This window comes from Copadichromis virginalis, linkage group LG11, assembly GCF_057382275.1.
Source record: "Copadichromis virginalis isolate Kocher_CV1m ecotype Utaka linkage group LG11, C_Virginalis_male_GT1.1, whole genome shotgun sequence".
Taxonomy (NCBI): Eukaryota; Metazoa; Chordata; class Actinopteri; order Cichliformes; family Cichlidae; genus Copadichromis; species Copadichromis virginalis.
In genome coordinates, this window is record NC_140628.1 from 39,368,625 (window position 1) to 39,385,954 (window position 17,330).

At 43.1% G+C, this 17,330-nt stretch overlaps 1 protein-coding gene across 1 annotated transcript in view; it reads left to right on the forward strand.

The window, feature by feature from the left end:
• cpne4a (copine IVa) overlaps positions 1–16,303 on the forward strand; it is a 94,111-nt gene extending 77,808 nt beyond the window's left edge. The window contains exons 11-16 of the mRNA XM_085472461.1: positions 869–1,002; positions 2,129–2,183; positions 3,285–3,336; positions 9,181–9,314; positions 10,113–10,349; positions 12,723–16,303. Of these exons, the coding sequence (XP_085328587.1) occupies positions 869–1,002; positions 2,129–2,183; positions 3,285–3,336; positions 9,181–9,314; positions 10,113–10,349; positions 12,723–12,854 (744 nt within the window). The 3' untranslated portion in view covers positions 12,855–16,303. The remainder of the gene's footprint in view (positions 1–868; positions 1,003–2,128; positions 2,184–3,284; positions 3,337–9,180; positions 9,315–10,112; positions 10,350–12,722) is intronic.
• Positions 16,304–17,330: the final 1,027 nt, after the last annotated feature.

Genomic DNA, 17,330 nt, shown 5'->3' on the forward strand with positions numbered 1-17,330 from the left:
TTTGAGTTGAGTTGACAGCATGACTTACTCTTGCATGTTAAACAGTAAAGTCATATTTGCTGGTTTTAAGCACACGTGTGCTTGTATCTCTACGCCTGACTTCAGGTCTGCAGCGTGTTTTTGCAGTCGAGCCATTTTGCGTCTGGTTGTGGTCGTTTATCGCCCGCAAAGCTCATTCAGTAATCCACGAGCGTCCGCAGCCGTCGTCATCGACTCATCAATGATTCAGACCTTCTGACGTCTCGGAGCTCTTTCTGCGGCTCTCTGAACATAACTGCTTTTCTTCTTCTTCAGCTGAGCTGCTGCTGCCGTGAAGCCGATGCATTTATACAGCACATTTCACCCGGAGGCACCAAACTGCTTCACAGAGCACTCAAAGGCCCCACAAACAATGAGAAAACAATCAAAAGTGAGCAAGCGCACAAAATGAAACCAATAAAAGCAACAAAACACTGCACACACAGCAAAAACTAAAAAGAAATGAAAACAATAAAAATAAATATCTTCGATTTAGAGGAAATGTAACTAAAAGCTTCGCTCACGTCCTCAGCACCATCCTTATTTTCTTCACACGGATCAGTTTGAGGCCCAAAATGAACAAAAACCATAAATGAAGAAAGATGGTCCGTGCCTTAGGTTCCGGTGGACACGACCTTTGAACCCTCAAAGGCTCATTTCAGCCAAATAACCAATAAAAATCAATTAAATCTAGACATGCCTGCTTCTTTACAATCATAAATGAGGATAAAAATCTGTCTCTGTAATGGCACCAACAAACATACAGTCACATCATTCCCTCCTGCTCTTGTGTGGCTTCTCTAAGGGACTCTGACTGGTTCTGATCCCTGATTGGCTGCTGTCTCTGCAGGTCGCCATCGACTTCACAGCATCCAATGGAGACCCTCGGAACAGCTGCTCCCTGCACTACATCCACCCGTACCAGCCCAACGAGTACCTGAAGGCTCTGGTGGCCGTGGGAGAAATCTGCCAGGACTACGACAGGTCACTTCAACTCAGCAGCCAATCACAAAGCTCCATTCATTACTGTGTTCATGTACTCACAAGATTAAAGAAACATCACTTATGAGCAGCGATAGCTCAGTAGGTAGAGTGGCCGAATCCACTGAACGGCTACCCTGAGGTACCCCTGAGCGAGGTACCGTCCCTGCTCACTGCTCCCGGGCGCCCAGTGGCTGCCCACTGCTTCACTGAGTGAGTGGGGCAAATGCAGAGAGGAAGTTCCCCACAGGTCAACATAGTATACATTATTAATATTTATTATTATCCTGCCTGGTTACACTCCCAACGTGGGCGTGGCCTCTTTGACTGACAGGCGGCTGTAGCCGCTAGCTGTCTGCTAGCTTCACCTGAACTGGAGATCTGAGCCTTTTGAATGACATCATCTGACCAATAATATGGCTGCTGTGTACTTAGCTGCACTAGCACACATCACCAGGCCGACTAACACGATTACTGTTAACTATGAATCACACAAAGCTACTCTTACAGAGTCCAAGAAGCTGCAAAGGAGTAAAGTCAGTTTCGAGTTAGCGGTCTTCTACACTTCAGTCCTCGTACTAAGCTAGCAACAGGTCAAACATCTAGCTCAGCGGTCTCCAACCTTTTTCGCGCCACGGACCGGTTTATGCCCGACAATATTTTAACGGACCGGCCTTTAAGGTGTCGCGGATAAATACAAGAAAATAAAACTAGTACTGGTACCGAAAAAAAGAAGATTTATTCATAACAGACGTGAAAAGACCCAGGAAAAGCGAGTTAACGATAAAAACGATAACAAAATAACCTGAAAACCGATAAAAACCCTGAAAACCAAACATTTCACACCTGAGCCTCAACTCTCGCGGCCCGGTACCAAACGACTCACGGACCGGTACCGGTCCGAGGCCCGGGGGTTGGGGACCGCTGGTCTAACTCACAGAATGTATTTAATTGAATTTTAGATGAACTGGACAGAGATTCCTAACATCACAGTGATGTAAGGAAGTAATCACTTCTCAGCCAATCAGCAGACATTTCTTTTGCTTTGTGTTCAAGTATCCAATCAGAAAGCTCCTCCAGTGTCTCTTTTCCTTCTTCACCTTTACTTTTTTGTCTTTTTTCCTTTCAGTGACAAAATGTTCCCGGCGTTCGGCTTCGGAGCTCGGATCCCTCCAGACTACAAGGTAATTTAACAGCCCGGCTCGTCGGCGTTCCCAGCATGCACTCTGTCTGCAGAGGCTGAGGCTGACCCTGTGATTACCTTCCCACCTCCCTGCCCTCGTCACCTCCCCGGGGTGCTGCCGGCTGAATGCTTCCTTTCCTGTGCAGCAGCCTTTGGTTGGCGGTCTGACGCTGCATTCAAATCAGCTTTCAAAGTCCTGATTAGCTCCATTCAGAGTCCGAGTCGGCGCCCTGAAAATATAGCGCGGCACGCAGCCGGAACAAGATTAGTCAAGAATATTAAACAGCCTTCAGCTTACGCAGCGTTACATTAATCAACAATAGGAAGTCTAATGTCTAATGTGATCAGGAACTTTTTCCTGAGTGTGGAGGCGTACACAGTGGAAGTTTGATCCTGGGAGGAGACGCACATCCCTGTCAGCACACATACACAAATACACAGGGGTTCACTGGGACTTCAGAGAACAGCCAGACATTAGCAGCCGAGCTGGAATCAGTCTGCAGGTGCTCGAGGAGATCCCTCAAGCAGCCAAAGTGAAATCATTTAAATCAGTCTTTGATTTTCAGAAACTGATTCCTCAAAATATTTGATCACACGTCTGACGAGTGTGTCTCACACAGGAAGAATATTAACTCTGTGAACTCCTGTCTACGTTCAGCTCGTATCTGGATAAAGCAGCTCCCTGCTGCCCTAACCTGGTGCAGGTTAGGGCAGGAACGAGCGCGCTGTGCAGACCACGCCCACTTCCTCTGAACGCTGTAGTGTAAAAACAGCGAGTGCTGGAACTGCAGCTCCTCTGTGGCTTCAGTTTGCTTTACAAAGCTTACAGCTTTAATCTTTCTCAGCGCTCCCTCGCCTGTCAGTTAGACTAGAAACTCACCTGTCCTGTGAGTGTGCTGTGAGGCGGGGGGAGGGAGGGGGAGGGGGCAGGTAACTACTCAGCTTCGATTTCAAGAAGAAGAAGAGCAGGAAGCGATGAAGACGGATGAAGGTGAAGAGTTTTATTGTGAGTTTTCTTTCTGCAGGTTGTTTTTTTTGATGCAGAGAACAAACAGACTTCCTGTTCCCCCTCCCTCCCCCTCCCTCCCCCTCTCTGCTCCAGGTCTCCCACGACTTCGCAGTGAATTTTAATGAGGAGAACCCGGAGTGTGCAGGTAGGTTCTTTGATTTCCTGTCGTTGAAAATTAAAAACAGGCAGAAAAACCACTCAAATATTTGACAGCGAGCTTCAGAAGCTGTTTGAAGTGAGAATGAGTTTGATGGTGACAGCGAATCAGGAAGAACCGTTCACCGCGCCGCTGATGTTTCCTGTAGGCTCGGTTTGATTTCCTAAACTGGGAAGTGTTTTATTTTTTATTTTGCCTTAAAGTGATGAGGTGATCACAGAAGCCACGTAGGAGAGTCGTCCACACAAAAGACTAGGAGGGAAGTATTACATCCAGATTCAGTATTTGCAAACGTGTCGTCTTCTTCTTCTTCACGGAGGTTAACCCTTTAAAACCAGTCAGAGCAGCACGCTCCGTTTTGCGTAACTAGTTTTAAATCCTGTAGCTCTGCAACCCTGTAAGCTAGCGCAATCATTTTTTTTGCATATGAAACCGGAGGAGTTGTACTTACATCTTATGCCATCAGCTTGACCTCGGTCAAAGGTATTTCAAAAATAAAACTATGAAGACACGTAAAATAAATTTCCTGTGGTGGGAAACTATTTTGTGCAACTTTTTTGTATTTACAGTTTTGAGGGATAAGCCTCTTAAATTTCTCTAACTAGAAATATGTTAAAAAACAAAAACGATTTAATTTTTTTGTAGTTTATTGCACTTTTTTGCAATTTATGTAATTACTATGCACTTAATGCAGACATATTATTTAAATTTGGGCTATAATGGTTGTATTGATGTATATCAACTTGAAATGCTCCCAAAAATGTCTCCACAGCATGTAAAAATATACTATAAGCTCTGGCGGACTTGGTTCTATGGTCGGTCTTAAAGGCTTAAGCCACAGCCTGGTAATGGCTTTTCTTGCTGCTGTAAGAAGAATCTTAGTTAAATATAAGTCCTCTCTTTTAACTCTATCATCAATATTTCCTCAAAACAAAGCAGTACAGTTCTCAGGGACCTTGTAACCAAAGACTTTTTGTAAGGTATCATTAACTGTTGTCCAGAATGGGTTAATTTTAGAGCAAGACCAGAAGATATGGGAGTGGTTAGCTGCCAATTCACCACAGTTTCTCCAACAAGGCTGCTGTGTGCCCACCTGCTTACTCCTAATGTGAGGAGTGATAAAAAACCCAATAAGGCATTTCCAATTAAATTCCCGCCACTGTAGGGAATTTGTGGACGTTTGAAGTGAACCACATAACTGGCACCATGTTTCATCTGTGATTGATAGTTTTAGTTCCTGTTCCCATTTTGTCTTTACATATAAAGAGGTGAATCTTTGATTCGTCATCAAATTGGAGTATAATTTGGATGCTAGTTTAGTAGTTTTCTGCTGGTAGGAGTCGCACATTGTTTCAATTAGAGGGTTAATCATCTCAGCCTCAGCTATCTCTTTATTGTAATAATCTCGAAGTTGTAGATATCGAAAAAAATCCTGGTTTTCCAATTCAAATATTACATTCTCTGCAAATAATCCTATTTTAAGTTCCCTTTTTCCTATAAAGATCCCTTTTATATTAATATATAAATTTTATTGAGTCTTGAGTGAAACCAAATCTTTCTAAGGTCTGATACAAGAATCCCCACCCAACCCTGTCGAAAGCCTTTTCGGCGTCCGGACTAATAAGAGCTGCATCCCATTTATTACTATCAATTTTGTGAAGTATGTGTAATGTCCTCCTGATATTGTCCTGTGTTTGCCTCCCTGGAATGAATCCACATTCGTCGTCCTCAATTATATCATTAATGAACAGTTTGATTAGTTTAGCTATAATTGAAGTATACAATTTGTAGTCTACATGTAGGATCGATATCGGTCTGTAATTTGCACAGTTATCTCTATCCTTTCCTTCCTTGGGGATCAAAGACAGGATAGCATCTTTCCACGACGGGGGTATCGGGCCGTTCTTTATTATCCAATTCAGAGTTCTCAGCAGGATAGGGTTGAGCTTAAATACCTTATACCATTCTGCGGGGAACCCGTCACTGCCTGGGGTTTTGTTGGCTTTCGGTCTACTGATTGCCTTATTCAGTTCTTCTACTGTGATTTCCTTAGTAAGTACTTCGTTTTGGTTTTTCCAATGGCAGGTAGGTCTAGTGAGTACAAACAATTTTTTTTAATTGATTGTACATCTACATTTCCTTCTTGCATATAGAGATTTTGGTAGTAATTGTTGAAAATGTTTTCTATTTCTTCCGGTTTAGCTTCCAACTCTTGAGTTATAGGGTTTCTAATTTGGTGTATTGCTGTATCTATCTGCTGCTTTCGCAGTCTGCGAGCGAATAATTTGGCAGATTTAGGGCCTAGGTCGTAATAATTTAGTTTCAAATATCTTGCCTTTCTTTCCGCTTCCTGATTCAATATTTTCTATTTGTATTTAGACCTCTAAGCTTTGTCTCTGTGTTATGGGGTCCCTTTTAGTCCTGAAGGTTTGTTCCAGCTCTTTTAAATTTTTCGTCAGCTGATTATATTTTTCAATTCTTTTTTTTTTAACAAAAGAAGCTTTTGCTGTCAAGCTTCCCCACAGAACAGCTTTCATTGAATCCCAAAGAATTAGAGGGTTCACTTCTCCGTTGTCATTCTCTTTAATGATTGCATCTATTTCTTGTTTAATATCATATGTAATAGATTCATTATTCAGAAGCCCTACATTAAGGCTCCTTTGTTCCTTGGAAGTGAGTCTAGCTGAATTGTCAGAAAAATCGCGTTATGATCTGAGACATCCGCTACCTCGATTCTACAGTCGAACACTCTGTGACATTCTTCCTTTTGCATTAAGAAATAATCAGTCCGAGTGTGCACTGAGTGTGGAATTGAGTAGTGTGTGTAGTCCCTTTGTGAAGGGTGCAGCAATCTCCAGACATCCACCAGTCTCGTTTCCTCAAGTGTCAAGTCTAAGTGTCTGCTTATATGTGTTTTGCATCTAGTTTGACTAGTTGTGTCCAAACAATAATTCAATATTACGTTGAAGTCTCCTGCACAAATACACATACCCTCTGCCTCCACTGAGATTGGGTCAAAAAGGTCTTTAAAGAATGATTTGGGACTATTTGGTGCAGACAAGAGTCAAGATACTATTTAAAGCTTTGCCCTTCACAATGATGCACCGTCCTTCTTTATCTTTTATTTCTTCAAAGAGTTCGAATGACAAATTGTTCGCCATAAGAATGGCCACGCCTCTTTTATGGCTGTTGATATGGGAGCTATAATATGTTTTTCTACATCCATGTTTCTTTAATTTTTCGTTCTCTTGTGGTGACAAATGGGTTTCCTGCAGAAAGATTACATCCTTATTTTCTTTGTAAATGTTTGTTAATACTCTGGCTCTTTTGATTGGATAACCCAGGCTGTTAACATCAAGCGACATCAATTTCAGACACCGTGAGACTTGATCAATATTCAATGAGTGAAAGAATATTTGCCCGAAGGCTGCGAATACTCAAACAGGCCAACAGGCATTTGTGAATTAAACCTCTAAACTAGAACTCAGAGGATTCACAGCTGATATCTGACCTCATCTAAATGTTTGAAATATTCATTTGTGAATTTAAAATCAGAAAAAAATCAAAAGACGTCAGAGACATTTTCTGTGCTCGTTCCTGATTAAAGTGTAAAATAATGGTTCAGCAGTGTGTACCTCTGTGACTGTGTGTACTAACACTGGCAGTCTGAATCAACTCCTCAGTGTCTTTGAAATGCAGTATAAATAAATCTAAAGCTGCACATTACAGATATTTTCCTCGATCTCTACGTAGTGACTGAAACAAAGAGGCCTTGGTGTAACTGAGTATCCTCTGCAGGGGGTCTTGACTCTCCCATAGGGACGGGGGAGGAGTTGAGTCACGTGGGCGGGGCTCAGAGTGGAGCCGTCACTCACAGTGAAAGAAGCTGGTGGTCTGGGCCTGTGGCGCCTCGTAGGTGAGATGCAGGAAACCCGACAGCTTCGGGCCAATCAGGAACCAGTTTTAGCACGAAGATGGCGGCCGCGGCAGAGAAGAAACAAAAAAGAAAACTTCCCGACAGCTAAAACATTGACAAGTGTTACATTTTGACTTTCTTCTTAAATGGAAAAGTGAAAATAAGGCAGAGTCATTTTATCGGAGCTGTTGCTTTAGGCAGACATACAGATGTTGACAGCTGGAGTTGCTGCTCTGACCTCACAACTGTTTCCTCCTGGTTTTGAGGGGAGACAGGCAGACAGTGTTTAGATAAAGGCCTCTCGCACTCTTGGCTGCTAAAGGTCATCGATCAGCTCAGAGACACTTCAACCCCGACGCTCTTAATTAAGTCTGAGTGCGTCTTCCTGATGACCTTCAGACAGTAAATCACAGCGTTGCCTCCGGGCATGCTGGGATGCCTCTGAAAGGACCCGGAGAGACGGACCGTGGAGCCTCACAGACCTCATACGTCCAAGGCGAAACAGAAGGAGACACTCATAACATTAAATGTATAAACATAAGTTATGTAGTTAATGAGCAGCTGGTTTACCGGTTCCTCTCTCTGCAGCGCCCCCCAGTGTATGAAGTTAGGCCAAATATAGTTAACACACGCAGACTTTCTATTCAATTAGAAAAGTGTCGTTTTTGTGTTCTTCCAAAAGTCGAAAAGACTCAGTTTGAATAAAATCACTGACAGGTTTAAATATAAAGCTGACAGTTCGTCTCACAGAATAAACGTGATGGATTTCTATCACCGAGATGACCTGAGACCGTCAGACTGTGATAAATACAGACTGAAGTGTAATCACTTACAGCAGATGAAAGCTCGGGTAAAAAGGCGAGGGATGAAAGGAGCTCGGACCAAAGCGTGGGGTGTAACGAACGAGCTTCGGGCACGACAGCGATGCTTCGTCAGGGACGCATCGCCAAAAACACGAGGCTGGCAGAGCAAGTCCAGAGCAACAGCGACACTAACGCAGAGAGAGGCGGAGCAAGAAACAAACTACAAACATGAATCATCAGTAAATTTAATAATAATGATAAAAAAATGAAACACATAAAAGCACAAATATAAAGATACAGAAGTGAATCTTTATACAAAGGTAATAAAAGACAAAACTGCCCAAAAATTAATATTTAAAGCACACCTTTAAGATCGCGGACTGTATATAAATGATGTAACAGGAACCATGATGTCACTACTGGTTTCTGTAGCCCAAATAAAGTAGAAGAAATTTTTGAAGCTCTAAAATAACTTCACATGTGATCAAGTGACCACGAAGGTGCAGCTAACGCTAGCTAGCATGGTTAACAGCGATCCAGTGTACAGGTGCATCACACGGGCGCAGAAACCTGAAGCTCTTCGTGGACCAAGCGGCTTCCTGCCTGCTCACTGAACAAAATTACTGGGTGTGGATGTGATTAGTGAGCTGCTACTCGAGGGAAAACCACTAAAGGTACAGGGAACACCGTCCACTGTCGGCTTTATCAGGAAAAGAGCAATCATGCTCCCAACGTGTTATATTATCAGCATCACGCACGAATCATCCACAGTTAAAAGCTCTGAATCCCCCAAAACTGGACAAACAAACAGAGACTTTTTCCAACAACAGCCTTTTTCACCTGTTAATAGAACAAACGGCAGCTTGTTCTGATTCAAAGCTGGTGATTTCTGCTTTATAAGAAGGCAAAAGTTTGATTAAAACCCTGAATGAAGAGGTGTGCACAGCTGTGGATCTACAGGTAGAAATGCTCGTTCTATGACTGAGAATCTTCAGGTAGAGACGAGATTTACTGTCAAGAACAACTGGTAACCAAACCCAAGACAGCTCTGGCTTTGTCTGGTTCTAGTTTTTCGGAACCAGACTGTCTCTGATTGTTTTTGTGTCCTGTCAGGCATCCAGGGTGTGGTAGAGGCGTACCAGGCCTGCCTACCAAAGCTGCAGCTCTACGGCCCCACCAACATCGCACCCATCATCCAGAAAGTCGCCAAGTCTGCCTCGCAGGAGGTGCACACCAAAGAGGCCATGGTGAGACGCGATCTAGTTTCATGTTCCAATAAAGTTTTCAGACAGGAAACCTTTTTCATACCTGTGTCTCAGGAATATGCACAATGTCTCTTTGTGTACTGGTACCACGGGAATATCATCCCGGGAGCACGCAGCGCTGCCTCAGATATTAGCCATGCTGCTCGAAAAATGGTGCAAAACAGTTCCTGCTGCATGGAAACACGAGGCAAACGGGTCAGGACCAGTGCCGTCACCACCACAAACCGTGGCTGATGACTTTTGACAAAATGATTGTATTTAAAGGCCGAGGAAAGAGCGTCCTTAACTGCAACCAGAAACTACACTTCAAAGCTTCACCCTGAGCTACCCACATCAAAACACCGAGCTCAGGGGAAGGCTGCCAGCCAAGAGGGCAGATTTGAGCAGGCTGGCTGGCAATTCAACACTTTCAGTTATTGTTTGATCTTCAAATAAAAACCTAATAATAATAAAATGAACCAGACTTTTATGACAAACACTCCTCACAGAGTACAGTTTAAAGATCGTGCAATTAGAAACAGGAAGAAAAGGCTTTGAGACGCCGGCTCGGCCGCTAACAAGGCTGCTATAATGACTCCGCTGGGATTTCTTCACCGGTTTCTCTTCATCCACTTTAAGCCTCACTCTACAGAAACGTAGACGAACTACACACACACATATGTATATATATATATAATTTGAAATGCTGCCACTGCTTCTTTTAAAACCTGCTGGATTTACACTGATAGTTCTGGCCGCAGGAGCTGGTCTGACTGGGTCTCTTCATGTTCAATCCTCCAGCAATACTTCATCCTGCTGATCCTGACAGACGGCGTCATCACCGACATGGCCGACACGAGGGAGGCCATCGTTCAGGCTTCCCACCTCCCCATGTCCATCATCATCGTTGGGGTCGGGAACGCCGACTTCAGCGACATGCAGATGCTGGACGGCGATGACGGGATCCTGCGCTCACCCAAAGGAGAGCCCGTCCTCCGGGACATCGTTCAGTTCGTCCCCTTCCGCAACTTCAAACACGTGAGTCCATCGTGTTCGAAAACTGTACCGTGTCAGAGCAACGTCATACACAGCGAACGTGCTCGTTGAACTAACACATAATAACTGGTTATGGTGAACACGTGTAACTCCTGCCGTGTTACATCTGTGACCGGTTGGTTTTTAGAGTCATGTGGAAACTCCAGAGGAATCAGGCTAACTGCTCCTCAGCAGCTGTGAGCGCCTGTATAAGTGTAGACGTTTGGGCACTTTGCAGTTCTGAAGGATTCAGGTGTGTTAGCACAATGCAATGCTCAGACTTCACGGGCCTCAGGTCACCTGTTAAAGGTCAAAGTTCATGACAGAACAATTAGAAGACGACTGAACAAGTGTGGCTTGTTTGGAAGAGAAAACATCTCTCCAAAAGGAACTCGGCAGCAAGGATCAGGTTTGCAAAGCCTCTGGAGACTTCTGGAACAAATGGGAGATGTTTGTTCATCATGTGCAGCATGTGTGGGTAAAATCAAACACGTCATATCAGGACAAACACGTTGTATCACCTGTTGGCACGGTGATGGAGCAATGAGGGTTTCATCCCCTTGCAGTCACTGAGTCTCCATGAACCCACGGCCAAAGCTCGGCCCAAACTGGGTCATGAACAGGACAATGACCCCGAGCACAGCGGCGAAAGAAACGAACGAAGGCTCTGTAACGGTCCAGAGTCCAGAGCTCAGAGAGCTGTGCATGAATAATGCTGCAGACCCGAAGACCTGAAGCGCCGCTGTAAAGGAGAGTGGGTCAAAATGAAGACCTGAACAATGACTCGTCGCTGTCGCCCTATAATAAAAATTAAATTGCATATATTTTTACCTATAAGATAATATTTATGTTTTTCTCACATCTTCACTGATGTTTACAAACCTTTAACCTCACTTTTTTGTGTTTGTTATTATGAAGCATGTTTGTGTAAATTATTAGAAACACTTTCTCTGTTGTTCAGCAGTTACAAACCTCTAATTAGAGCACCAGATGGTGTGTTCATTTGAAAACTCTCTTGTTGATGGGAGATGCAGTGTTTAAATATAATTGCATGTGACCCTAAAATAACAGCGGACGACAGGGAAGTGATGGAAAACAATAAACAGAGGAGGACAAGAGGAGAGGCTGTGAAGTTGTTGAAAAAAATCTGTTTTCACCCTATAAGAAGGGAAATGGGGACAATCTGCCGGCCAGTCTCAAGTGGAAAATTCTTTATTTCACTCGAATGAATTTTCAGTCTGAGTGTAGTGACAGTACAGTACGAGAGATTCACAGTTCGGACTCGTTGGGAAGATTCATTCTCCTGCATTTATTCTGTGATGAATGAGAGTTTCTGTCTTTGGACCCCAAGAGAAGCAATTTTTATTTGACAGCAGCAGAACGAGGCAGAGACGAGAGGCTGCGACAGACGCTGCTTCAAACAATTACCGCTGTCTGGGATTTTTCCCGAGGGGAAGACGCTGAAATGAAATTTAAAGACCGTGTCTTAAGTTGTTCTACCTTCCTCAAAACAGAACATCAGATTAAATTCCATCTGCAGCACATGCACATGCTCGGATTTGAGGGTCTGGTTTATTTATGCTGCTGCTTTTACGCCACTCTCGCACTGAGGAAAACACTGAGACCACGGCACGACCAAAGTTACTGCAACTGTGTGCAACAGAGCGATAAGACAGAGTCAGACAGATTCAGAAAGTGGTTGCAAGGAAATCCCTCAGCAACTTGCTTATATACAGGAGTGCAACCAGTCAGCAACCAGTCAGCAACCAGTCTGCAACCAGTCAGCAACCAGTCAGCAACCAAAAGAGTGAGTCTCCTCTTGCAAAGAGATTCATCATCACAGACTGACTCAGATTAATTGCAATGTTTTGGCGATCTTTTATAAATTAGACTTCAGTTATTGGCAAGTCTTTGTGAATCCGTCTGAGAGGCAGTGTGACTGTTGGGAGACAGGAAGCCATCATCACTGACCCGTGCAATCACAAGTGGTCGCTCTAGGCAGCCGGCAGGTTCCTGCAGCTACTTACAGCCACCGAATGTGAAGCAAATTTAGTACAATCACTGAACCGTTACGTTTTTCCTTCGAGGTCGCTGCTTATGTTTTTATTCCATTAATCTGAGTGTGTGTTACTAGTAATTTTACATTTTCCAAAAGATGTGTGCAAAATATTGAACTTTTGTTTTAGAGAAAAAGCAAAATCAGCTACGTGCACCATGGATCAAGGTAAAACACCTGCTTTATCAGCGATGGAGAAGGGCAGCTATTCTGTTGTTGGGGTCTGCAGGTGTTGAGCTGCAGTTTTATGAACATTTAAAGATCAACTCTTCCCTCTGCACTCTGTGTTTTAACTGACGGCTCTGCTCTCTCCTCCTCAGGCGTCTCCAGCCGCTCTGGCTAAGAGTGTGCTAGCAGAAGTGCCCAACCAGGTGGTTGACTACTACAACAGCAAGGGCATCAAGCCCAAAGTGCCCAGCCAGTACCAGTCTTCCAGGCCATTTGGTCCATGAGCCTACTGCCACAGCTGCCGCTGGACAGCACAACCTGGGCTGAGAAAAATGTTTACTGTCTTTTGTTCTTTGTTAATGCGGATGATGAAGGTGCTACCTGCAGTGTCCTATCATTACAACGTGGCTTATTTTAGACCCGAGCAGACGACGTCAGTCTCTGGGGTAGAAGTCGTGAGTCGACTTAGTGCTGGGTCTAAGTTTCACCAATCTGAACCAGGTCAGGTCTCGTTTTTACCGATACAGTCATCTACCTGAGGGTGCATGCTATCATCCTTCATCACGATCACTACCTGAGGGGAAAAGGAGCAGAAGTTAAAGGAAAAGTGGAGCTGTTTACAAGTTAATAGAATAGATGCATCAGCTGTTTGTTCCACTTTTATGAAAATCGTGGCCAAAGTTTTTATTTAGACCTGCTTTTATTTTGGGTGCAATAAGAAGAAACACGGCTTTCAGTCTGATGCAGAGCTACTAATTATTTAGCTGCGTTAGCCGTGGAGCAGTCTTCTTATTATAATGCTGCTCTTTGTTGTTAATCGGTCGGTATAACCAACCGCACACCATCCTGCTGCTGCTGCTGGTTGTCTTCTTTCTCTGTCGGGGTCTGTTCAGGTCGACTGCTTTGTGCAAACTTCGGTCTGTTGGGGTCAGGATTGACCTGCTAGTTCAACATAATGGAAGCCTGTTTTGTAGCTGGGAAAACCTCGACGTTAGTTTGGTTCAAAACAAAAACAAGAGAGACGCCGTTTGGATTACATCAGTTTTAGTTAGCATGCTTCGGGGGAAATGGGCCGTGTCATTGGATGAGAAAGAAACTGAAGGAGGATCTTGTCATGAGAAACTTTCTGCTATAAATACTTGTTACCACTGCCTATCCTGGCATCCAAGTTATAATTCTCCTTAAAGACTAAACCTGATCTGTTCACATCAGCATTTTTGCTCAAGGCTCAAAACCCTTTCTGATTCTGAAAACTCACAGCGAGCTTTTGTGGAGTGTGAGGTGGAATCAAAAGAATCAAACAGGCTCGTTTCATTGGCCAATCTGTTCTTCAGGGTCATCTCTGTGTGGCGCTCTCTGGACGTCCTGTTCAAACAGCAGTAACATTCACAGCTGTGATTTCACCCGGGACCTGAAATGATCTGAACACCTTTTTGGCACAGTAGACCCAGCACACGCCACAGACACACAACTGAAAGTGATTGGAACATAACGTCCAGGGAGCGCTTTAAAAGTAGTCCAGCGACGCTGCCTTGAACAGCTGATTGGCCAGATTTCACCGTATTTTTTTTATTCGATGGAGTGAAGAACCTTTTTGATTGGAGGGCGTCACAGCCAATGAATATAGAGGATAGCATGACCTGTCTATGTTGTGCAAACTGCTAGTATTAAACAACTTGGTGTCTGTTTAGTGAAAATGTTTTGGTGCTGTCACTGCAACACTGAGATTTCCTGTGGACAAATGGATTTTGAGGTGACCAGGATGTGACCCGTGGAGCTGAGCTTAGGGAAATTATGGATACTTTAAGTCCAGCATGGCATTAAAAAGGAACTGCTCGACAAACTAAACTTTAATTTAGCAAGTTTTGTCAGTGTATCCATTGATTTATCTTTTTTTGGCGTATAGCATTGCAAAAAGACGATGACAAAAACGTGTAACGAAGCCTGGATCTCATCGTTTAGCTTTATCTGATCATAAAAAACGATGTTCAGCGAGTCATCCTAAATTCTCTTCACAAAGTAAAGTGAGCTTTCCTCAAACTGGGGCGTTTTGTGGGTGGAAACAACATCCTGAAACTTCATTTAGACCTGCAGCAGAAATAAGGGAAAATGGTTGAGAACTGGGTTATTCCCAAAAGGGAAGAACAGCATGAAGGTCAGGAAGGAATTCATCACATCCCAGCGTACACACTGGAAACTGCAAACGTAGCACCTTTAGCATCCGCTGTGCATGCAGGGTCGGCAGGCTGAGCAGACTGTAGCGTTCAGGAGCATTTTAAGTGGAAAAGCACACAAACGGGCAACTCTGACCAATTAAACGCTGCTTCCCTGCAGACAGCATGACGGGCGGGGAACCAGTCGATGAAGGAATGTATGACCCCACCCCCACCTCATTTGTTTTTATAAGAGTTTATTGAGATTTTGCTAAATTTCGTAAGGTTCGTATGTAGTAAAGCATTTCGGATCTCTGCCAGAGGAACAAGTGCGCTGCCTTCACAGACGTCTGCATCCTCCACAGTTTTTATCTCCAGGTCAGGCAGATGCATGAACTGTTGTTTTGCATGCAAATCTCCATGCAGGACTGTGCGGTCCTTGTGGTTTCTGTTTCCTGGTAGTGAATAATATGAGTAATAATTATGTTTACAATGTGCCCAGTGATGGGGCTGTTCTACTCTCAAGCATGTTCACATGTAAATGACGATGTGCGAGTAGATTGAAAAGCACAAATGGAGCATCTTTGGAGAAATTTCTAGATTATGGTGATAGATTTTGGTCACGTTGTGTCACAACACCTGTCCGTTTGTCTTCATGTTTTTAAAAAATGAAGACAAAAGCTTGTTGTCTTTTAGGTTTATTGCAAATTACTGAAGCATCCAAACGTTTGTAGGACGCTGTCACAGATACGGCCACACCTCTTGGTGTTGGTTAGTGAAATCCTTCAGAGGGATCAGAAGTGTCCAAACAGCCGTGTGTGATAACTTAAACCTGCATTTTTACACATATGTTCATTCAGCATGTTTTCACAGTTCTCTGCATGCAGCTCATTAACAACATGGTAATAACTGAGGTATTTAATAATATAATACCACGGACTAACAAAGCAAAGCTCGGCACTGACAGCGGGTAGTTGCACAGTAATAACAGGAAAATCCATTTAAAAGTACCAATGAGGCCAAACGCAGCTACTGTGTATAGTTTAGTTTTTGACAGTGATGTGCTAACCTGCTGATAATGATGGTGAACGTTAAAGTTTTTACTTTTTTGGCTAATTTTAACCGAAAACCTTTAAATCTAATATTAGAAAATGATGAAATGAATCATTTATTTTTGAACATTTTACTGTGACTGAAAGCACTTGTGTTGCTTTCTGTGTAAGAATCAAACTACACCTCTCTAATTGAATTTTAATGTAATGATATTTACACAATCAAAGTGTTTTTATTAGTAAGTGTGCACAATTATCACGTTGTACACGAGCTGGAATATGAAGTAGTGACAGCTCAGCTTCCGTGTGCTTTACATGTTTCCTTCTCACAAGGTTGAACTCGAGCTGCTGCACAGGCACCGTTTCATTTAGCGATGGAAGATTTTTTAAGACACTTTGATTTCTGCTGTCGATCAAAGAGCAAAGGTGGGGGACAGGTGTTGAGTCACATGACTTAGTGTTGTGTTAACATGCAGTATTGTGTGCAAAACAATGAAAAACTGACTTATAATAAAGTTTTATCAGTAAGCTTCGAGTGTCTCGGTATTTTTAGTGAATCTGTTTAATGTGTTCAATGCAACTTTTTTAATGCATTTAAAATATTTTATTCATTCAACCAATTAATTAAATCATTTAATTCAATTTAACTTTATTTATATAGCACCAAATCACAACAACAGTTACCTCAAGGTGCTTTATATTGTCAGGTAAAAGCTCCACCATAATACAGAGAAAAGCCCAACAATCATATGACCCCCTATAAGCTGCACTTTGGCGACAGTGGGAAGGAAAAAGTCCCTTTTAACAGGAAGAAACCTCTGGCAGAACCAGGCTCAGGGAGGGGCGGGGCCATCTGCTGGGACTTTATTTCAAACATAAGTGACACGTGATAATACACACTGAAGACATCAAATTTACATGGAATATATAAAAAACAATTTCCTGTTCAAAAAGGAGTCGGAGGAAGCAGGTGCTCATCTGTTATCTTTATTAGTTCTGGTTATAGAATGTAAAATATGCATATATGCTGTAAAGACTCATGTTATACTAATACATAGATCTTTATAGATTAATCTATAAGTATATTATCACAGTACAACCACAAAAATATTTAATCCTCTGCCTCATCCATGCTTTACAAGTGTTTTATATAATTTCTATCAAACTGGTTTATATTTGTATATTTTTTTACATCCTAAAACATCAAATCTGTTCACCTGCTGGTGTGAGCCATGATTCCATCAGGAAGTCTCACAATGGCACAAAGCAAACATGACAAATATTTGAAGTGATAGTAAAGAAACTGGACTTCATGCACCTGACACTGTAGCTCCATCCTGTCCAAGTCTACTTTGTCTCCATTATACTGACAATGAGGAAAGCATGGAAAGGTGAGTGTGAGGACTTGGAGACACAAGGCTGAGACTGAGCTGGCTCGGACATGTGCAGAGGAGGGACAGTGGACATATTGGACAAAAGATGCTTAAGATGGAGCTGAGGAGGAAAAGAGGAAGACCTCAGAGGAGATTCATGGATGTGGTGAAGGAGGACATGC